The sequence below is a fragment of the Puma concolor genome, chromosome D1 (assembly GCF_028749965.1).
Source record: "Puma concolor isolate L17-30 chromosome D1, mPumCon1.1.hap2, whole genome shotgun sequence".
Lineage (NCBI taxonomy): Eukaryota > Metazoa > Chordata > Mammalia > Carnivora > Felidae > Puma > Puma concolor.
The window spans coordinates 95109993-95133068 of record NC_141676.1 but is presented as its reverse complement, the minus strand read 5'-3'; the positions used below and the strand labels follow the sequence as shown (position 1 = coordinate 95133068).

Sequence of the window (23076 nt, the reverse complement as noted above, 5' to 3'; positions counted from 1 at the left end):
CGCATACAATACTCTTAGTCAATCCTCACAAGCTTGTAAGATTACAACGTAAGATCATTTGATAGAGGAGAACACTGAGCCAAAAGTGACTTGCCTGAAGTCAAGCAATAAAAAAATGAGTACTGCTAGGTCTCCAGTGGGGGACTTTTCCCTGCAAATTTTAAAGGTCCTATTCTTTCCACTATTCAATACTGCCACCCATCTCCCAGCTTCCTAGAGATTCAAAGGGGGCTAAAAAAAACCAAAACAAACAAACAAAAATGTAAATATGCATAAATTGTAAATATGTGGCTGAAACATTGTAGGAAAAGACCAGAGGCCGGGAAGGAAATTTAACAGCAAATATAGAGTAGTTTCTGGGAAAGATTCTGGGCCCAAAGCAAAAATCACCAGCAAGACAAAGAATACTATGTAAGAGCAACAATCCTAGCTGGGTGTTGGGGGCTCCTCTCCCACGCAGACCGCAAAATGAGGGCCTTCACCACATTTAAGCAATCTCCACCCAAATTCCACACCAATTACATGGGGGGGCCCTGGCTCCACAACTCTCCTTCTCTCCACCACCCCACCAAAAATACTTTATTAATGAGAGGGCAGCATAAAGCCACGGGACTCCATGTGCTCAGGGACAGCCCAGAGAGAGCGACCTGGCACCAGCCCCAGCTGAAGCCCGACCCTCCTCCAGTGAGGACCCGCTAAGCTATGCCTCCCTCTAATTACCAGATGCCTGGCTCAGGGCCTGGCCAGTTATTTAGAGAACCAGTGCCTGCTCCTCGCACAGATCTCCGTGAGGCTGGGGCCACAGGCACTGTCTGCTCAAAGCCAGCTGCCTGAAGCTGCCATCTCCCCACACCGCGGTCCTGGGACCCTTCCTGCGGCCTCTGCACCCCAAAGGTCAGCGGCACCATGTCACTCGCACACACAGCTGCAGAGTACATGCTATCAGATGCCCTGCTGCCCGACCGTAGGGGACCCCGCCTCAAAGGACTGCACCTGGAACTTCCCCTGGACCGCATGGTCAAGTTCATAGCTGTGGGCTTCCCCTTGTTGCTGATGTCCCTAGCATTTGCCCAGGAGTTCTCTTCCGGTAAGTAGCCTCCAAGACCCAGTGTATGAGAGACCCCACTTTGTTTCACTCTTTGCATGGACTCCGAAGTGGCTCCCATATTGTCCAGGTGTCATGACTTTGGCCTGGGCATTACCCAAAAAGCAGACTATGCGTGAATTTAGGGCACCAGCAGAGCAGAGGCACCAAAAATTTTGAAAACCATTTCCGAACTTTTGTAGTAAAAATATGTAGCTTTAATTTCGGTATTAGTATATTTTATGTCACTGCAATAATTATACTTTTATTTTGATTTTCATATGGATCTAGAGAGATCAGGGCTACATAATCTTTTCAGGACCTAGGACCGCTAAAGGTCTTAGTTGGCCATGCTTTAGATGAGTCTCTTACTGTCTCAGAGCCTTCTGCCTACTCTCCACCTCCAGGGTTTCTGATTTAAGGACATATGTTAAAAGACTGACATATCATAGGTGCTAAATAAATCCATTCCTTCTTTCCCACAGCCCGTGGCCACACACACACACACACACACGCACACACACACACATTAACAAACACACAGACCTGGTGTTCTAGGCACTAGATTAACTCTGCAAATTTCCTACCTCTATTAAAGAAAAGGTGGACTTCCTGAGGATTGGGATTTCTGGCTTTCTTTTCTGGCTATACGATTAGCTTACTGTTTCCCAAAGAGGTCTGTCAACCTCCCACTGCCTCTTCGTTCCCCCACAAGATGGAGAGAACACTTGGTTCCCCCTTCCACCTCTCTCTGGAGAATCATGGAAAAACAAAACTCTCCCTCCGAGCCCCTTCCCTTTCAGGACCTCCTGCTCACCCTTTCCCTTGATTGGGCTCAGAAACAGGCCATTAATCCTCTAAATTTTAGAACCTAAAAGATGCCAGTTCTCTCAGGAAGGAGAAGTCACCACCAAACCACAGGAGTGTGGGGCGCCCCTGCTGCCCGCGTGTCTGGGACTCCAAGGGAAGCTTTGAGAGGGAAGAACCCACGTCAAAGGGGAGCCAGTGCATTGAGGGAGCTGAGCCAAACAGGCCTATGGTGACTCTGCAGTGCACAACCTGAAACTGGGGCCTGGGAATCAGAAAGTGCCTGCCAGATAAAAAAAAAAACTGGCGGAGCTCTGGAGGCATCCCCTGGAAGGCTCTCAGCTGACAGTCCTCTGGGTCCCCATTCCTCCACTCCCAACTCCAGGCTGCCTCCAAGCTGTGTTCTTATTCCAGGGCCCCCCATCCGATGCTTCTCTCCCAGTAACTTCAGCATCCGGCAGGCCGCCTACGTGGACGGTTCCTGCTGGGACTCACTTATTCACCACGAACAGGATGAGCTTGGCCAGAACAAGATGAAATCCCTGTGGCCTCACAAGGTAAAGTAAGCTGGGCTCCATCAGGCTGCTTCGTGGCAGGGTGGAGCAGGCTAGAACCACATCATTATCTTCTCTCTTGCCTCTTTGCCACCCCACCCCATGTTTTTTTTTTTTTTCCTTTTGTCATTGACTTTCATGTTTCTTCAAATGTCTGGTGATCTTTGGTTGCCCACTTTTATCTGATTGGAAGCTTTGTGCCTATGGGTGAGGCTGGCTGACCAGCAGCCTTCTGTTTACAGTGAACCCTTCAGGCCATTTCACTGGGAAAACCTCAAATATCGGTATCTGTAATCCTTTCTCTTGGGCTGATTCCCAAAAAGCATCACTGGATCGTTAATTGTGTGGATCCAGGGTGGCAGTTGGTATTAAACTCGGTTACCAACACTCTAGAGACTCAACTGTGGGTCTCAGCACTCAGTATTCACTCAACTAACATGGTTCTCAAGTTTGTTCCCCTGCCCTCAAAGGACCCAAGTGCAGAAACTCTTTGGTTTAATGTTTCCAAAGAGCAAACCACAGGCGGATTGATTCTGCCGGCGGATGGAAAGGGCAGTCGCTTGACAAGTGCATCATATTATAGGGAAGATCTGTGGGCCTGTTTTTTCAATATTCCTGTTTGCAACCCCACCTGTACCCCCATTTTCAGACGTACCTCCTATCTGCAACTCTTGAGTCTTTCTAGTTCTGTGGTGCAAAAACAGCTTGCTTGGCCTGCCTCAACTCCCATCTCCCTACCCCCCCAAACAGGCTGCTATTTTCTAGCAGACGACTGATTTCCAGTTTGCAACATTTTCTTGCTCTTGTCTCCCGTTTTCCTTGTCCTTGGAGAATTATGTCTTTTTTATCCCTTTAGTGCCATGCTAGTGGGGCTTCGTGAGGGAGCAGAAGTCACGTGTGTGTCCAATTCACAATGTTGAACTGGAAGTCACTGGTGACATTTTTAAGTTATGACAATTTACAAGGCCTCAAAAGGCCACACAGGTCTGGGACCCAGGCAAAACTACAGACTTAATGGAAAGAGTTCATGGGGTGTCTGTCAGTGGAAGTGTTCAAACAGGATCCAGATGGCAACAAGGGCAAGATACTGCAGAGGGGATTCAAATGTGAAAAGAGTCAAACTGTCTGACCAGGATTGCCTGAGAGCTCTTTAAACCCAGATTCTCTGGTTCCACTTCAAACCTACTGGAACAGAATCTCTGGGGGTGATGCTTATCTTCAAGAAATGCCATGTCTTAGAACAGGAATGAAAAGGTTCTAATTTTTCTCGTGGATTAGTATAGTTTTCCTAACATGTCTCTCGTGTTTAGTTCAGAAACACACACACACACACACACACACACACACACACACACACACTTTCTTCCATCTAGCTGCAACCAAATATGCATCCTCCCTCTTTTTTTTCAAATTCTCCTCCAAAATAAAAGGCAACCGTTGTTCAGGAGAAGCTACAGTCAAGTAGTTCTTATGAGCTCCTAAATCAGACTGCCTAGTTCCTGATCCTGCTCAGCCATCCACGAGACGTATAACCCTGTACAGCTTACTTAACCTTTTCATGCCTCAATTTTCTTATCTGTAAAATAGAGATACTAATAGTACCTACCTGATAGCATCTTTGTGAAGAGCAAATGAAATAATGCATGTCAAGCACCTGGCACAAATGAGCTTAAAAAGCCTTTAACAAGTTGAGTTTTATGGGGCGCCTGGGTGGCTCAGTCGGTTAAGCGTCCGACTTCGGCTCAGGTCACGATCTCACGGTCCGTTAGTTCGAGCCCCGCGTCGGGCTCTGGGCTGATGGCTCAGAGCCTGAAGCCTGCTTCCGATTCTGTGTCTCCCTCTCTCTCTGCCCCTCCCCCGTTCATGCTCTGTCTCTCACTGTCTCAAAAATAAAAACGTTAAAAAAAATTTAAAAAAAACAAAACACGTTGAGTTTTTACTGTGGGTAAAATAGCGGCCCAGCCCCTGTTGGGTGTGGTAGGGAAAAGTCCCTTACCTCAGGTGGTAAATTGTGTAGTTGAGGACACAAGACTCACCCATTTGTCAACGTCAGCTTGTATACATACTGAACAGGAATAGCCCCAAAGTCTTCCAAGACAGTGCCTGGTGGTGTCGTTTGGCATGGCCACAAACGCAGAGATGAAAACACAACTGCACACGAGAGGAACCGGGGAAGGCAGCGTGGAGGCTATGGGATTTGATCCCCTCTCTGGAGGGTCTAAGCCAAAGTCAGCCATGTTGAGGCCCCTGACTGGACTTTGAAAGCTAACAGACTCTGGGTGTCTGGCGATAAGAACTTGGAGGAGTCAAAGAAAGGGAGATGGAAGATTAAGAAGGCGGACACTCTCCCCTAGGATGTGATGCCATGACCACTGCTGGCCATGGTCTCTGCTCAGCGACCCAGGCTAACATGCATGGGGAACGGAGGGACTCTTGTGGTTCTGTATCGCTCTCCCCCACCTTCTGTCTCCCTCTTTCCCTCCTTATATCCCTCTCCCTCCCCTTGTCCTCCCTGGGCTCCTACATACCTACACAGACCCCAGATCTGAGGAGTGCAGCTGGGGAACATGGAGATTCAGCAAACCTTCTCCTCTGGGCTTCAACATACTCAGCCAGGTCAGTAGACAGCCTTACGTCCTGGGCCTGTGGTGGCTCATTCCCCCCACCGCCTTCCTTCCCCGACGCAGGAAGCAGGGAATGAGAGCCCCTCTCTCAGAGCTCTCTCTACACACTGGGGCCCCCTCCTCAGCTCACTCTCACCCCACAGGCCCTGCCCTACTCCCTGCTGGCCTTGGCTGTGGTCATGTACCTGCCTGTTCTGCTGTGGCAGTATGCAGCCCAGCCGGCCCTCAGCTCGGATCTGCTCTTCATCATCAGCGAACTGGACAAATCCTACAATCGTTCCATCCGCCTGGTGCAGCACATGTTGAAGATCCGGCAGAAAAGCTCAGACCCCCATGTTTTCTGGGATGAGCTGGAGAAGTGAGTTGTCTCTCCCACCCATTTCTGAAGGCCTCAGTTGAGCGTTAACATGGCGTGCAGGGTCATCGTCAAACTATCCTCTGTACTGTCCTTCTCATGAACCCAAAGAGTTTAACACACCATCTCACTAACTTTCCATCATTTCTGTACAGGGAGGACAGAAAGGACTCTTCCTTAGTTTATAGATGAACATCCTGCGTCACAAAGGGGTTAATCTCTCTAATGTACCACTTTTGTATACCATTCCCCTGCTCAGAACCTCCCCCCATGCCTGCAGGAAAAAACCCAAATTCTCCCACATATTTTCCCAAGGCCCTCTACTTTTTCACACCTCTGACCACCAAGTGACAGAAACCTCCCACTTTACCAAGGCAGTCTCCTCCTCTTCTCCTGATTAGCCATTCATGCCTAATTTGCTGTGGCCCCGGCACTGTTCTGGGTGCTCCAGACCCATCAGTGTGCCTTGTGTGTGTCAGAGGCAGGGGTGGGGAGGGGACAAAGGTATACCTACCCATATAGGGACTCACATTCTATGGAGGGGAAACAGACAACAAATAAACACAACACATAGCAAATCATATGGCAGAAGATAAGTGGTATGGGAGCGGGGGAGCAAAGCCAAGTATGGGGGTCAGGAAAGCTGCAAGGTTGTGGAGTGGTGCCATTTTAAATAGGGCAGCCAAGGTAGGTTCCACCAACAGGAGCGTTGAACTGAGATTTGGAAGCATATTCTGTCTTGTGTGTGTGCACATTCTCTATCCTCTGAAAAACGTTCCTCTCCTGTGTGTCTTTCTGAACTCCATCCACCTCTCCATCCAGCTCCAAGACAATATTCTCCATAAAGGTTTCTGAACACTCCAGCCCGTGCTGGTAACTCTCTCCTAACTTGTACAACACCGTGGTTTGTATCCACCATTTTAGCAACAAATCAAGCACTACTATTATTTCCTATTGGCGTACCTTATCTGCCCCTTCCCCACAAGGCAGCCTGTAAGCTCCTTCAGAGCAGAGACTGGCTTACATGTGCCTGAACACCACAGCTCTCAACAAATATTTGTTAGCGTGTTTATTTTCATAAAATGGGTGGGTTGGCCTAAAAATCATACACACAGTATACAGACCAAGCACCAGAACGCGGTTATTTAGACTCCCCGTCCAGTGCTAATTTAATAGGCTTATTGCTTCCTAAGGATCCTGTTTCGGCTTACAGGTTTAGTCTGCTCTGCTGGGCAGAAATCCAGTGTGGCCATTTGTTATTCACTGATCATTCCCTGGGTTGACCACATTGCACTCGTCAGCTGGAAAATTAAGACATACTCACACGCTCTTTAGGGAGAGGGGTGGTTATGCTCCAGGAAGGCAGACTTTCACGTGAGCCAAGAATGCCACGTGGCATACACAGATTCCATTACTGCCCCACGTGGCTCTCTCAGATATGGTTCCAAATGGTCTCTCCTCACCCTGCCTCCTTTCTTCCCCTGCCCAGGGCTCGGAAAGAACGATACTTTGAATTCCCCTTGCTAGAGCGGTACCTGGCCTGTAAGCAGCGCTCACATTCCCTGGTGGCCACCTACCTCCTGAGGAACTCCCTCCTGCTCCTCTTCACGTCAGCCATCTACCTGTACCTTGGCCACTTCCACCTGGATGTCTTCTTCCAAGAGGAATTCAGCTGTTCCATCAAGACAGGCCTCCTAAGTGATGAGACCCACGTGCCCCATCTGATCACATGCAGGCTGACCTCTCTGTCCATTTTGCAAATTGTTAGTCTCTCCAGTTTAACAATATACACCCTATTGGTTCCGGTGATAATATACAACCTCACACGACTATGTCGGTGGGACAAACGGCTCCTATCCATCTATGAGATGCTGCCAGCTTTCGATCTCCTCAGCAGAAAGATGCTGGGATGCCCCATCAATGATCTCAATGTGATCCTCCTTTTCCTCCGAGCCAACATCTCTGAACTCAACTCTTTTAGTTGGTTGAGTGTCTTATGTGTTTTGAAGGACACGACCACCCAGAAGCACAACATTGACACAGTGGTCGATTTCATGACATTATTGGCTGGCTTAGAACCCACAAAACCTAAACATCTCACCCAAAGGGTGTGTGATGAAAACCCCTAGTTAAAAAAACCGTGGAGCAAGAAATTTTATGGAAAGTAAAAATCTCTCTCCTTCTTCACAAGCCTCACACACTAAGGTACAAAAATACCCGCTTTAGAAATGCTAAGTGTGGATTCAGCTGAATCACATCCTGTATCATGTTTTCCTAAAGGTGAGAAGATAAAATCAACGCATGAAAACAAATCTGAAAGTTAGAGCTGAAGAGTCCAAGAACTAAAAAATTAGATCTAGAGCATTCTATGAGGATAGGGGGGGAAAAAAACCACCTAAAACTCAACTGAAGTCTAGACATTCTATAAGGAAAGAAGGTGCTAAAGGCTATTTATGGAGGCAGGTTCTTTTCAGTATATGCACTCCATTGCCCTTCTGGAATGCACGCTCAGCTCAACCCAAAGAGCAAAAGGGCAATCTGTTAAGTGAATAAAAATGTGAAATGCTTCAGGTGTGGCCTGAAATCCTAGGAACTTGCCAGCTTGCTTTGTGGAAGTCATTGACCTTGCCCAGGTCCTGTGTGGCCTGCAGAGTGGGATAGAAGACAATGATGGCAGGACCTTGTTATCTGCTTTTGGGGGTTCGGCCAGCATAGAACGAGGCCGGGGCCATGCATCAGCTAGGGGTGGAGCTCTGGGTTTTCTTCATCATCTAAACCAGGGACCACTTCGCCAAGGGCTGGGATTATGGGCTTCTTCACAACTCTTGAGGGGCCCAGGCGTGCTTCGAATACTCCAGGAGATGCCACACCTCCTCCACTTACAGCCAGTCACTGAATAGTGACCATTAGAACTAAATGGGAAAGACAGGAAAGTGCTGTTGGGCCCTTTCTCTCTCTTCTTTATTACCCCCTCTTAGCTTCTAACTTCCATTCCTGCATCTGAATTTAATGGAACCTTGATCTGACTTCTGAGGCCCTGCCCAGCCCACGATACCAAGCTGTCTCTCATTTGATATTTCATTTACAGAGCTGCATATTTCTTCAGAGAATTTTTGTATGCACCATTTAGACCCTTCTTCATATAGGTAAGCAGAAAAATTACATTGCTCCCATGCTTCTCACAACGCTGAGCCTTTGAATATGCTGTTTCACTGCCCAAGATGCCCTCCCCTGTTCTTCACTGGCTGTCCACCAGCTCTCCTTCTGAGTCTGCCCAGACATATTTCCTGCAAGAAGGCTTCCCTATCTCCTCCCCTCTTCCCTAATTATGTGCTGCCATATCATTCAATACCTACCTCTGAGATAAAAATTCTTACACTGTATGAATATTGCCCACTCATTTGCCTTTTCCTCTTTAACAAGTTTCCTAAAGGTTGTATCATAGTGGGCACTAAATAAGTATTAATCTGAATAAGTAAGTGACTGAATTTTGCTCAACCACGTTACATTGTTTGGAGCACACAGACCCAGCCCCTAAATAATCTTGTATAAAAAAAGCTTTGTGGGGCACTTGGCTGGCTCAGTCGACTGAGTGTCTGACTTCAGCTCAGGTCATGATCTCGCAGTTTGTGAGTTCAAGCTCCGCATCAGGCTCCATGCTGACAGCTCGGAGCCTGGAGCCTGCTTCGGATTCTGTGTCTCTCGCTCTCTGCCCCTCCCCCACTCGCACTCTGTACCTCTCTCTCAAAAATAAACATTAATAAAAACTTTGTGCACAGAGATGCACTCCACAGCAATTGCTGAGCAAAAAGCCAAACAACATGGAAGTAATCATGTAAAATTATTATGCCGTAACTGGACTATTAAGCATTCATTTAAAATTATGTTTATGCTCCCGCTCTGTCTCTGTCTCTCAAAAAAAGAATAAACGTTAATAAAAAAGTTGTAATTATGCTTATAAAGAAATCATAATAACACCACAAAATGATAATAAAGGTCAGTGAACAAAAAGGAAACATTATCTAACATATATGAAAGTGCATGAAGGTATTAAACACATACAAACGTTAAAAGTGGCTCTCCTTCACTGGGTGTTGTACGGAAACCAATTTGACAATCAATTTCATATACTGAAAAAAATTAAAATAAAAAAATAAAATAAAAGTGGCTCACCTTATGTGGCAACATTATGGATTTTTAAAAAATCTTCTTTGTACTATATTTTCTAAATTTCTAAAACTTGCCCAAAATGCTTTATAAATTGTAAGGAAACGTTTCTACTGAAGAAAAAGTCATATTGTAATGCAAATTCCACTGAAATCCATTGGCTAGAGCAGCTTGAAAACTAAAGGAATGAACACACTTTCCCTCCCCATAGGTATGAAACCTGTATATGAAAAGGAACAATGAAAATAAAGTCAGATCACAAAGCCTGCAAAGACAAAATACAGATGAACGGCAAATAAGTCACACAGTTGGCAAATAGGGTTTTTTTTTAATTTTTTAAATGTTTATTTAAAAAACGTAAACGGGGGAGGGAGCGTAAACGGGGGAGGGGCAGAGACAGAGGGAGACAAAGAATCTGAAGCAGGCTGTAGGCTCCAAACTCTGAGCTGTCAGCACATAGCCGGATGCAGGGCTCCAACGATGCAGGGTGAGACCATGACCTGAGCCCAAGTCAGAGGCTTAACCTATCGAGCGCCTATTTGCAGGCGCCCCTGCAAATAGGTTTAAAAAAAAAAAAAAAAATCTCTTCCTGTCACTCAATTATCTTTTCTCAGGTTCCAAGAGCCAACCTATACTAGCAAAGACATGATTGTGGATATTTGATTGTGGATATTTTGTGGGCAGAAAATATTCCTGGCAGTTTCCAAAAATGTATCTATTATGGCTGCCTTGAGTATGGCTGTGAAAGCACACTGGCATCCTGAAGAGTTGCTCTGTGAAAACTCAGCCACATGCAACAAGGGCAGCTTTCATTATGGAAGGATATGAAAGAACTTTCATAGACTTCTGTGTGAAAACCATTTTGTCTTGACCCTGTCACTATTTTTACAATAATCAGAAATGAAATAGCTGGGTCATCAATTTGAAACCTTTTTTTGAACTCTGATTGTTACTTACACACATTAGTGTTACATTTTTCTCCAGTAATTCACTGAATTTGTTTTAACTATGTACATACTTTCTTTAATTTCCATATACAACTCCAGAAGTCCACATTTTGACTGTCTAACGGTAATTATATTTTACACCAGTTTAGAACCCTCACTAGCCTCCCTTATTCTAAATAGTATATTCAGTTTTCAACGGAAAAACCTGTGACACACAGGCTTATTCAGCTAGTTAGTGGCATTGCTGGAATAAGAATACAACAAGCCTTTTGAGCATCCAACTCCTGACTTTGGCTCAGGCCGTGATCTCACGGTTCATGAATTGGAGCCCAACTTCGGGCTCCGTGCTGACAGTGCTGACTGAGCCTGCTCGGGATTCTCTCTCCCTTCTCTCTGCCTCTCTCTCAAAAGTAAACTTAAAAAAAAAAAAAAAAATACAAGCGTTTTGTCTTCCAGACCTGAGCATTTACCAGCACTGCCTCCTAAAAATTGCCTACCCTCCTTATTTGAGGATTTTAGATAGACCTTGGTTACAAAGTTAGCGCTAAGTTAATATAGGTAGAGCTCCAGAAACATACTTTTGGTTTCATCAGGGAAACATTTACTGAGTGCCTACTTAGTGCTAGCTCGTTATTAAAACTCTTCTCTTCCCTATTAGAGCCTAACTTGAAGGGGCAGAAGCCTTTTTTCTAGTCACCAGTGTTGTCCCAGATCCTAGTTAAATCTCGGCCTCATAGGCTTTCGGGAAACCTTTATGCGAGCTGTATACCGGAAAGCCGCAGTCCCAGCACAGGCTTTCAAGTGCGTCCCACATTTCGGGAAGACCCGTTAGGGAGTGTGGAAAACTGGAGCTGAAACGCGGTGGGCTGGGGGTGCGTGTGGGAGATTCGCGCCGGCAAGATTTCGGGGCTTTTAGCCGTTAGCTCCACAGTAATACTCCTCAGCTAAGGACACAGCAGCGAAACACCGAGTCTGCTCTTCGGTCGCCGGCACCCGCCCCTCCCTGCTCCAGACCGCAGATCTGCACATCCCAGACCACCCCAGGCTCACGGCCCCGGAAGTTACTCGCGGCCGGCGCCGTTACGTAACTTCCGGGCGGGGCTTACTTCCGAGGCAGACGCGGAAGTGCTGGGAGGCCCGGTGGCCGAGGTCGGTTGCCGGACTTTTGGCCCGGCCTTTCGCCTTGGGAAAGTTCTGGAGGGGTAGATTCCTAAGAAGCCGGCTTCCGGCAACCCAGACGAGACGAAGCCGACGCTCCTCGGCCTGGGAGCCGATGCCGGCCGCGCCCTGGAGGCCCCGTAGCGGGGCCGGACGATGAGCCTGCTGGGCGGCCCGGCCTCCTCGCCGCGGGCCCCGCTGCAGTCCAGCAAGGCCAGGATGAAAAAGCTCCCGAAGAAGAGCCAGAACGAGAAGTACCGTCTCAAGTACCTGCGGCTGCGCAAAGCGGCCAAAGCCACCGTGTTTGTGAGTCAGAGTGTCGCTCGGCCCTTCTCCGCCTCGACACTCCTAATTCGCGAGATCTTTCCCCACACCGTTCCCCTCCCAGAGTGGCCGAATCAGTAGTGTTAGCTTTTGCAGTACACGTTACTTCTCGTTAGCCTTGTGTCCTTGGGCACCTTAGCTAATTTCTGTACTCTTCTGTTTCCTGAAGAGAGCTAACTGCCTTTCAGAGTCGTGAAGATTTAATTGAGAAAAGTAAAATGCTTGACATCTGGAAGATGTGCCAGTCGGTTTCAGTCATCGTTCTTACCACGAAACTCTTGGAAAAGCGTTTGATTCTCAAGAGAACCCTAGAGTTAGGCACTGTTTTTTAAAATGGCATCACCGAAACCCCAAGAGATGACTTATGCAAGGGCGCTGTGTCCCAGCCCTGATTCCTGGTCCTAGTGTCTTCAATACTTCGACTACACAGCCTTATTTCCCAAGCACCCCAAATCCGCATAACAGACCTCTGCCCTAAACAGGCTCACAAAACTTTCAATAATTCCCCCCACCCCCGCCCCCCTCTAACCTCTCTAGTCTCTCAAATATTTCTGCTGTTCTTTTATTGTAGAGGCACTGAATTCATTGAATAAGTGAACTGACCTGCCAGCCACAACTTTGTGTTCTGGCATTCTGGCTTGCTCGAGCTTGCCTCAGTGCTGGGAAACAGGGAATGGAGTCCTCACTTTTCAAATGTGCCTCCGTGTCTGAATCACCACCTTAAACTCTTCTTTCTACCACAAGTTTGCACACATCTCCGCTTTTTTAGAAGCATAAGGAAAGGTTTGGAAATTAGAACATTCATTCCAAAAGCATTTATTTAGCACTGGCTGTGTGCACTGGAGAGACATGAAAAAAGTAGAATTAAGACGACTTGATACTTAATTGACCACTCATTTTCTTTTATGCTCTACATGTCGGATATCCCTAAAGTCTATGTTCTTAAGATGTTGATTCCATTCAAGTACTTGAAATAGGCTTTGTGAAGAAAAGGGATATCGCTTTGAACATTCAAATTTTGAGCTCTCACTTGAGGAATGTCCAGATGAGAATATTTCCTTTACAACTGATGCTTGGGAAATAGCTTGAGTCAGAGAGTCAGATGATACTTGAATACACATAAGTAGATTATGAAGTTTTAAGAATTTTGCATACCAGAGTTGATTTTATTTTGTCCAGTTGTCCTTTTAAGGTTCATATTGCATGGGTGTTTTGGGGTTAGCAAAGCTTGGTTTTGTTATCTCCCCAAGAGTCAAGGCACTTGGGAATGGACATTTCTCATATTTGTAAGGTTTAAATTGAAGCCTATATGGATTTCAGCAGGATGCCCTTTTCTCTGCCAAAGTCTACCCTAACTAGGGTGATCATGCATCTTGGTTTGCCTAGGGCAATCCTAGTCTACCATACTATTCTGGAATAATAATTAATAGCACCCCTTTTTCACTCTGAGGTGCCCCAGTTTCAATAAATTATGTAATGACCTTGCCCATAATGGAATTTGACTCTACCTTCACCTATAGGTTTTCTTAATAGTTGGTCTGCAGGGTAGATTAACTTGTTCCTCTCACCCAGCAACACAGACTTCTTGGTTTGAAACATAGCTTCTCTTCCCAGCGTAATACTTTGATCTTTTATTCTCTATATGTGATTATATCCAAAAATTTTTTCTTAAAGGAAAATGCTGCTATTTGTGATGAAATTGCTCGCCTTGAGGAAAAATTTCTTAAAGCAAAAGAAGAAAGACGGTGAGCTGCCTTCGTGTTGTGTTCAGAATCCCATTTTCAGTGATTGATATGGTGTTACTGCTCTGGGGATTTTTCTCCAGTGGAATTTTTATGTATTACACAGCCCATTGGCTCTGATCAATGCAGAGAAACTCACAACCTCCGGTTTTGGTTCCCATTTACCCAAGTCGCATTGGACCGTGGTGACGAGACAGCACCTCTATTCACCTTTCTGACACAACCCTCTTGCCACATCTCATAAGCTATCTTCTTATAACTGCCCAGTTACAAAAGACAAGGGATAAAAGAAACTACCTCCCATTCCACAGATATTTATTCAGTATGTACTATATTCTGTGCAAAGCACAGTGGGTATGTATAATTCATACCTAAGGAGATCGTGGTACGTTCCCTCCAGAAGCATAATACCTTTCAACATCAAGGTAGAGGAACCCTCCAGATGCAAGAGAGATAAACTACAGTCCTTATCTTTGGCTTCTTGAGGAAGTGTCCTCTGGAGCCTCTTATTCCCTGGGTCCAAGAAGAACCTTATTTTTATGAGTGTAATAATCTTTATATAATTCTGGCTTTTCCACTACTTAAGTAAAATACTGAATTGAGATAAAATAGAAGTTCATACCTCACTCCCTTTCCTTCCCAACCTCAGGTATTTGCTAAAGAAGCTCCTCCAGCTTCAGGCTCTAACTGAAAGCGAGGTACAGGCCGCAGCGCCTTCCCACAGCTCCAGTGTGCCCCTAACTTACGGCGTGGCCGGCTCTGTGGGAGCCATACAGGGAGCTGGGCCCATCTCTGGGCCCAGCGCTGGGGCTGAGGAACCGTTTGGGAAGAAATCCAAGAAGGAGAAAAAAGAAAAAGGCAAAGAGAACAACAAACTGGAAGGTACCTTGGGGAGACGATAGTTGTCCCGGTGGCTCCGCGACTAATGACAAAGACCTGGTACTAACTGGTAGACACACACGGCCACAGATATACTTAAACCCTCATTTGGTCCCTTAGCTGCCCTAATAGCCCTTGGAAAGAAAGTGTATTAGAGCCACATTGGGTGGAGGAATTCTAGTCAGACCTGGTTAAATGGAAGGGAGCAGGCTACGGCCTCCCCCTTCTCCCACGCCCCCAACTCTCTGGGTTGCCTTCAGTTCAGTGTTTCCTAGAGGCAGGGAAATGGGCTAGGTGGCCTTTTGAGCACACGGATGGCTTGGGAAATTTCTGATCGGATAAATGAAGAGGCCTTAAAAAACTGCAAGGCTTTTAGGTCCTCAGCATTGATACTAAAATTAGCCATTGCCAGGTGGGTGGGTTAAAAAGATACTCCGGGCTTTGGGGAAAAAGTCCCATGTGCCCATTCAGCGAGTGTACAGAACCAGGATTGGCGTATTGTTCTTAGCATTCACGGGTAAATTTTTCCCTTCCCCTCAGCATTGGGAGGGGCTTAAAGTGGGTGACCCCAGATTTGCGTTTCAGTTCTGAAGAAAACATCCAAGAAAAAGAAAATGGAGGGAGGTGCTCGCAAGCTGGTTCAGCCCATTGCCCTGGATCCCTCAGGACGGCCTGTGTTCCCCATCGGACTGGGGGGTCTAACAGTATATAGCCTGGGGGAGGTGAGTGAGACCAGCGATATATAGAGAGGAGAATCAGAAATATGGGAATGGGGTTGAGCCTTCCCTCCCTGTTCCCATCAGCAGCAGCCCCTTGCTGATCCAGACCAACCCCAGAAAATCTCCAGTCCCTAGGAAACCAGGTCAGTTTTGTCTGCTGCGCAGCTGACACACTTTCTCTCTGTGATTCGAGTCACTCTTTGCGGCCCCAAAGTGGTTTTAAAGGCTACCACGGTACACTGGACTTCTGAATTCTCTAGTGACCTCAGTCGCAGAGTGGGGGAATCTTTTTTATAGATCATCACCGACCGACCTGGCTTCCATGATGAGAGTGCCATCTACCCTGTTGGCTACTGCAGTACTCGGATATATGCCAGCATGAAGTGCCCAGACCAGAAGTGTCTGTATACCTGTCAGATCAAGGATGGTGGCATGCAACCCCAGGTACCCACTCGATTAACAGCTACTGGGTTTTGTTTTGTTTTGTTTTGTTTTTTGAGACCCTTCTCTGTGACAGCCACTTACTAGATATCACCCGTTCTGACACTCCCAGTACATGCTGTATAATAACCATTTGGGTAATGCCAAGATGCAGAAAAGCGATTGGCCCCAAGTCAAACCTTTGTTAATAAGTGCTTGAGCTGGGATTTGAGTCTATCTGTCCGACTCTCATACTGAGGCCCTTCCCTTTGAACCCTGCTCCTTGTACTGTTGCTATGGTGACTGTGGGAGGCTGAGCAAGCATGCTTATTTGTGAAGTGCAGGCCTATATACAAGAAAGATTAATTTGATATTCTGCCATTTCAAGTAGGACAAAAATGGAGGTAGCAAAGAAACTGCATATTGGTTTCTGGTCGCATACACTCTTAAGGACCTGGGAGATGTGAACCTTAGTCTTTAAAACAATTTTTTTTAACGTTTATTTATTTCTGAGACAGACAGAGTGTGAGCGGGGAGGGGCAGAGAAAGAGGGAGACACAGAATCCGAAACAGGCTTCAGGCTCTGAGTTGTCAGCACAGAGCCCAACGCAGGCCTTGAACTCATTAACCATGAGATCAGGACCTGAGCCGAAGTTGGACACTCAACCAACTGAGCCACCCAGGCGCCCCGAACCTTAGTCTTATCAAATACTTTTGTTCATCCTTCTCGCTGCTGTGATGCAAGGGAGTTCATTTTCCCCACCCGTCACCTCTGGTCATTGGGAAAAAAATAAACCAGTTTCAAAGTTCCAGACTTCTCTGTCTGATGTTACAGATCACTAGAAAGTTAGGTGGAAGGAAGTAGACACAGGGAAGGGAACCTCTAAGCAGAAGCTGAGAGCCTGCTGCCACATGTGGATAATACTGCATCGCTCCTCTCCTGGTTAGAGTGCTGTTAGATGCATCTGAGTGTTCAGATGACCTGGCCATGCAGGAGTTCTGTTTAGAAAGTACTGTAACGGGGCGCCTGAGCAGCTCAGTCAGTTCAGCATCTGACTTTGGCTCAGATCACAGTCTGAGGGTTCGTGGGTTCGAGCCCCATGTCGGGCTCTGTGCTGACAGCTCAGAGCCTGGAGCCTGCTTCGGATTCTGTGCTTCCCTCTCTCTCTGCCCCTCCTCCGCTCATGCTCTGTCTGTCTCCCAAAAAAAAAAAATTTTTAAAAGTAATAATAAAGTAAAAATAAAGTACTATAACAGACTCCTATGGTAGTAGTATACCATATTTATTTATAACAAATTTATAAATTCAGTACAAATCTAATAAAAATTCTAATAGAATTGTCATGGATATTGACAAACTGGTTCTTAATTTCCTTGAAGACAAATTGCTAAAATATTTGTGAAAAGAAGAGTTTGTGTGGGTTTTAGGTGTTTTGCTTTGCTTTGTTTTTTAGCTAATTAATTCTTCTGGACATTATTTGCAGGTATATTGTGAGCCTTAATTTTTTTCCAACTAACATCAAGTGTTATCTCTAGTATATACTAAAAGTATGTAGACAATTCTTTTTCATCTCTTTGTCTATAAATGCTAATATGAACTTTAATTTCTTTAGCTTTATAGAATGTTTCATACTATATCTTAGAAGAAAATATGGAAGAATATTTTTATAATCTTAGAGTGAGGTGAAAGCTTTTCTTGAGTGAGGCATGAAATGTGGACACTATGAAAGAGAATAGATTGGACTGTTAAAAACGTAATGAACAACAAAAGATACATAATCCAAGTTAAAACTCAAGCAAAAAAAAGGAACAAAGTATGTAGCAGTGGATTAATATCCAGATAAAGTGTTCCTCTGGTCAAATACAAAAAGCAATCAAATACAACAGGTATCAGTTGAAACTGTGCAGATGGTTGGTAAGAACGGACCTCATTAGCAATTAGAGAAATGGAGATAAAACGATTTTGCTTATAGGCGGACAGCAGAGAGATTGATAGTATTGAGTGTTGGCCAGAGTGTAGGAAAACAAGTCAGCATTAGCTTGAGTGAAAACTTGCAGTCTTGTGGAAGGCAACTTGGCAATATCAACAAGTTTGGTATGTGTATCCTTTGACCCAGGATACTGCTAGGTGTTGAAGTATTTCCTAGAGAGATGTGCAAATGTGAACAAAAGAGTTACATGGAACAATCTACACTATGGTATTGTTTGTAATTGCAAGAAATTAGAAATCTCTGAAATGCCTATAAGGAGGAGAATGGTTAAAAATTAAGATTTATCCACGTTACGTCATATTATGTAGCAGTTAAAGGAATGAAGTACAGTTACACATACTAACAGGGAAAGCTCTGCGAGACCAAAATATGAGATTTTGGCCTTTTAATTGCTCTTTGTGCAAAATAGAATAGTGTGCACACAGTATAAAAGATTGGAATTTGGGGTGCCTGGGGAACTCAGTCAGTTAAGCATGGGACTGACTCGATTTCAGCTCAGGTCATGATCTCATGGTTTGTGAGATCAGGCTCTGTGCGGACAGTGAGCCTGCTTGGGATTCTCTGTCTCCCTCTCTGTCTGCCCCTCCCCCACTCACTGTCTATCTCTTTTTCAAACTAAATTAAAAAAAAAAAAAAAAAAAAGATTGGAATTGACATGACCAGTACCAAAAAGAGAGCAGTCCTGGAATATTTGAAGATAATTGCTCACAGTTTTTTCCATAAATTAGCTGAGAAATAAATATAAACCCTCAGTATCTTAAATTTGCAACATATGTCATTAGTTGAAGTAACAAAACCACTGACTAAAACTACAAGATAATTATTATTGACAAAAATAAAAGAGCTCTAAAATTTGATACAGTAAAATTGAAGTAATAACTGCAGAAGAAAACTAACAGCAGGAGAAGCCATACTCAGTAAAGTATATTTTGGATTCTAAAAAATGATTAATCACATTATTCTTTGAAAGTATACAGAAAATAAGTAAATCCTGTTTGGGATAATTTTATTAAGGTACATTGAAAAACGGGATACTGTTTTGGTTTTTAAGTTTTTATTTAAATTCTAGTTAGCTAACACACAGTGTACTATTGGTTTCAGGAGTAGAATTTAGTGATTCCATCACATGCATATAAGTGCCCTCCTAAATACCCATCCTGCATTTAACCCATCTCCCACCCATGTTCCCTCTAGCAACCCTCAATTTTCTAGAATTAAGAGTCTGTTTTATGGTTTGCCGCTTTTTCTTTCCCCTATGTTCATCTGTTTTGTTTCTTAAATTCCACACATTAGTGAAATCATATGGTATTTGTCTTTCTCTGATGGACTTACTTCGCTTAGCAAAATACACTGTAGCTCCGTGTTGCAAATGGCAAGATTGCATTCTTTCGATGGCTGAGTAGTATTCCATGGTGTGTATCTACCACATCTTTTTTATCCATTCATCAGCCAATGGACGACATTTGGCTCTTTCCCGAAGCATCGGGGTGCATGTGCCTCTTCAGTATTTTTGTATCCTTTGGATAAATACCTAGTAGTGCAATTGCTGGGTTGTAGGGTAGTTCTATTTTTAATTTTTTGAGGAACCTCCATACCGTTTTCCAGAGTGGCTGCATCAGTGTGCATTCCCACCAGCAGTGTTAAGGTTTCCCTTTCTCCACATCCTCACCAACACCTGTTGTTTCCTGTGTTGTTAAATTTGGCCATTCTTACAGATGTGAGGTGATAGCTCACTGTAGTTTTGATTTGTATTTCCCTGATGATGAGTGATATTGAGCATCTTTTCTTGCGTCTGTTGGCCATCTTAGGTCTTCTTTGGAAAAATGGATACTGTTTAACTGAACTTTATGAAAAGAACACTAGTCAGGGAATTTAATTGGCTAAGTATTTTCTATGCAAAAATTCATTGAACTTAGAGAAAACTGGTCAAGGAATTAAGTTGGCTAGATAGTATTTATTACAAAAATACTTTCTTGGCAAAAATTCTTCAGTATTAGTAGAATTTCGAGTTGAGGGTTATTTTTTATGTATATAGTCAAGATATTTTGCAATTTAAAAAATGGGGCTTGGAGTCAGAATGGCCTTATTCCTCCTAGATATTATAAAGTAAATATAAGATTAAATTATCTTATTTGATCTCATGTATTTTTGTTTATTTTTTAAATATAATTTACTATCAAAATGACTAACATACAGTGTGTAAAGTGTGTTCTTGGTTTTGGGGGTAGATTCCCGTGGTTCATTGCTTACGTACAACACCCAGTGCTCATCCCAACAAGTGCCCTCCTCAATGCCCATCACCCGTTTTCCCTTCTCCCCCACCCCCCCATCCACCCTCAGACTTTTCTCTGTATTTGAGAGTCTTATGGTTTGCCTCCCTCCCTCTCTGTTTGTAACTATTTCCCCCCCTTCCCTTCCTCTATGGTCTTCTGTTAATTTTCTCAAGATCTACATACGAGTGAAAACATGATATCTGTCTTTCTCTGACTGGCTTATTTCACTCAGCATAATACTTTCCAGTTCCATCCACATTGCTGCAAATGGCAGGATTGCATTGTTTCTCATTGTCAAGTAGTATTCCATTTTATATATAAACCACATCTTTATCCGTTCATCAGTTGATGAACGTTTAAACTCTTTCCATAATTTGTATATTGTTCATGTTATTTTTTCTTTTAATTTTGCTAAAAATTTTTTATTCATTTTTGAGAGAGAGAAAGCATGAGCAGGGAAGGGGCAGAGAGAGAGGGAGACACAGAATCTTAAGCAGGCGCCAGGTTCTGAGCTGTCAGCACAGGGCCTGATGCGGGGCTCAAACCCACGGACCATGAGATCATAACCTGAGCTAAAGTTGGACGCTTAACCGACTGAGCCACCCAGGCGCCCCCTATTGTTCATGTATTTTTAAAGTACCATTTGTATTTGTACTTATAGATGTAAATAAGTGGATAGGAAAGGTGTGTAACAAATTAAGTGTGGACTTGTGGAGAGCAGTCACAAGGTGTTTAGAACTGAAACAGTTAAAGGACTCTCTGTGTTTTCTTGGATTTGTTTGAATTTGTAACGGCACTCTAGGAAATTGGACCCACCTTCTAATATCATATACATCAGCTTCAAGTGCAAGAGTGAAGAAATAGTTATAGAAGTAGTGTGGCTTTCTCTCTACTGTCCCCTCTTTCAAAGTTGATCTCATTGCTCCTTTATCTTTCTCAGTTTGAAATTGTTCCCGAAGATGACCCCCAGAATGCCATTGTCACCTCTTCTGCAGATGCCTGTCATGCAGAACTGCTCAAGACCATAAGTATTACTATGTAAGTTGAAGCTTGAAGACCATCTAAATAGGTCACTTGTGGTACAATGAGATTTTCCTTGCTTTTAATGTATGGAGATCCCTAATTTTATAGAAAAGTATCCTGCATTGTTTAGATTTTTTACCAGAAATCCAATGGATTTCTCCAGAGTATCCAAGTCAAGAAAGTTTGTTCTCTGCATTCACACCCCCATTCCATTCCTAAAGCCATTCTCATCTCCCTCTAAACTTTGAAACTACCATCCTCCCTCTCCTATTTAGGGGGAAACTAATGCCCAACCTGCTTCCATCTGGAGCTGACTTTTTTGGGTTTTCTCACCCAACTATTCACAACTTGATCCAGAGTTGTCCAGGAGCTCGAAAATGTATCAAGTAAGTTACTGCTTTGCTCGTTGTTACGCTGTGTTCTGCTTCTGTCTTCAAAGCAGGCTTGCTCCTTTGTGTGCCTCAGTATTGGTCCTCCTAGCCCTCTGGACAAGGGGCAGAAGGCAGTACCCCACTGTACTAGAATTATCATTTTCTGTGTGTACCATGACAGCAAAAGGGTTGGGAAATCCTGCAGGATAATGTGTCACTAAATGCGCCTATCTTCTCTTAGTGTTTTCATTAATGTGATTCTTAGATACATATGGGAAAGATTACAGAAAAAACATACCTGATCTCTTTGGAAGTAAGAATGGGTTATTGTGGCTAACAGACAGCTCTTGATAACGATGCCCTTTGATCCTGCAGTTACCAGTGGGTGAAGTTTGATATATGGAAACCTGGAGATGGGCAGCCGCCCCAGGGACCGCCAGAGGATGATGCAAGTATAAGCTTTGAAGCCTTTCAGAGACAGGCCCTGTGATGAAGATCGTACTGATCCCATTCTGCAAGGTAGCTTAGTTTTCCCTTCCCGGTTTGAAAATTGACTATTTTTAGACTGCTGTCTGCTCCTCATGGGTAGCGGAGTACTCCAGAGAGCTGGGCAGTAAGTGATAGAAACTTACGCTGCCGGGACCACGGAGACTCCCAAGTATGAGGATGGGCCGCCCTGCAGGGCTCTCCAGCAGCACTTGCAGGGGTGACAGGGAGCGGCTGCCGTCACAGTGAGGCAGGGCCCACAGGGAAACCAGGCTTTCTCGTTTTCCCACCTAAAACAGACCCAAGCGGAACTGCAGGGGAAAGTTGACTGCTCAGGACAAGAATTTCATGTGAAGTGAAGGGGAGCAGATGATGGCCTTGGTCCTGCCTGTGTTGGGTGGGTTCCCTCCCACAGATGGGTGGAGCTCTCAGGGGATCTGGCGTTGGGTCACATAGGCAGAGCTCTGGACTAGAAATCATAGAATTAAAATCTTCACTTTTTGTCTGTATACTATATAACCCTAGACAAAACAATCTATTTTGGCCACAGTTTTCTTTGTTGTAAAAGTCAATTTCTGTCCTATCTTACCAAGCAAGGGCAAAATTAGGCTGACGGGCAAGAGTGTTAGGTACTGAAAGGACATTCACGTGTGGGATCAGTCCCTTGAGACTCCCAGGCAGCAATGGAACTGAAGGAATTTTCTTCTCCAGGATCCTTGGACCTTCCAGAGCTTCAGCCCACGGCCTTCGTGTCTTCTTATCAACCCATGTTCCTGACGCATGAACCCCTGGTAGACACTCATCTACAGCACCTGAAGTCTCTGTCCCAGTGTAGCCCAACTCAGTCTTCAGATTGATCAGGAAGGGGTCAGATGCCACATCATTTAACTTAAAGTAAAACTTAGAATATGGAAGAAGGCAGCAGTTCAGGAATGAAGGAGATACACATTTTGTTACAGAGGTTCCTGTGGTGACAGTGTTCCCTTGGAAAAACTGCAGCTGCTTTATTTTTAGCAATAAATTTCTCTTTACAAATCTGCTTATTTTCATCTCATTGTGATCAGGATTTTTTTTCTTTCTTTTTTTTTTTTTTTTTTTTTCTTTCTTTTTTGCTTAGCTCTGCCCGAAGTGGTAGAGCAAACCTAAGTGTTC

At 44.6% G+C, this 23076-nt stretch overlaps 3 protein-coding genes across 9 annotated transcripts in view; 2 read left to right on the top strand and 1 right to left on the bottom strand.

The window, feature by feature from the left end:
* SIAE (sialic acid acetylesterase) overlaps positions 1-23076 on the bottom strand; it is a 112361-nt gene that overhangs the window by 46752 nt on the left and 42533 nt on the right. For 6 of the 7 annotated variants that reach the window (XR_015241243.1, XR_015241241.1, XR_015241244.1 and 3 more), the window contains one exon: positions 18809-19614. The gene's annotated coding sequence lies outside the window, so the exon portion shown is untranslated. Of the gene's footprint in view, positions 1-18808; positions 19615-23076 lie in introns of those variants that run through there. The other variant, XR_015241242.1, reaches the window with a different exon arrangement.
* On the top strand, positions 907-7948 carry PANX3 (pannexin 3). The gene is made up of 4 exons (XM_025929090.2): positions 907-1087; positions 2306-2448; positions 5213-5427; positions 6914-7948. The coding sequence occupies exons 1-4, from the start codon at positions 907-909 to the stop codon at positions 7551-7553; spliced, it is 1179 nt and encodes a 392-aa protein (XP_025784875.1). The 3' UTR covers positions 7554-7948.
* TBRG1 (transforming growth factor beta regulator 1) lies at positions 11628-22963 on the top strand. The gene is given in 10 exon segments (XM_025928165.2): positions 11628-12002; positions 13695-13765; positions 14412-14644; positions 15227-15363; positions 15658-15804; positions 20985-21082; positions 21343-21453; positions 21814-21925; positions 21927-21957; positions 22636-22963. Coding segments are annotated over 10 exon segments (1236 nt in total). The 5' UTR covers positions 11628-11852; the 3' UTR covers positions 22782-22963.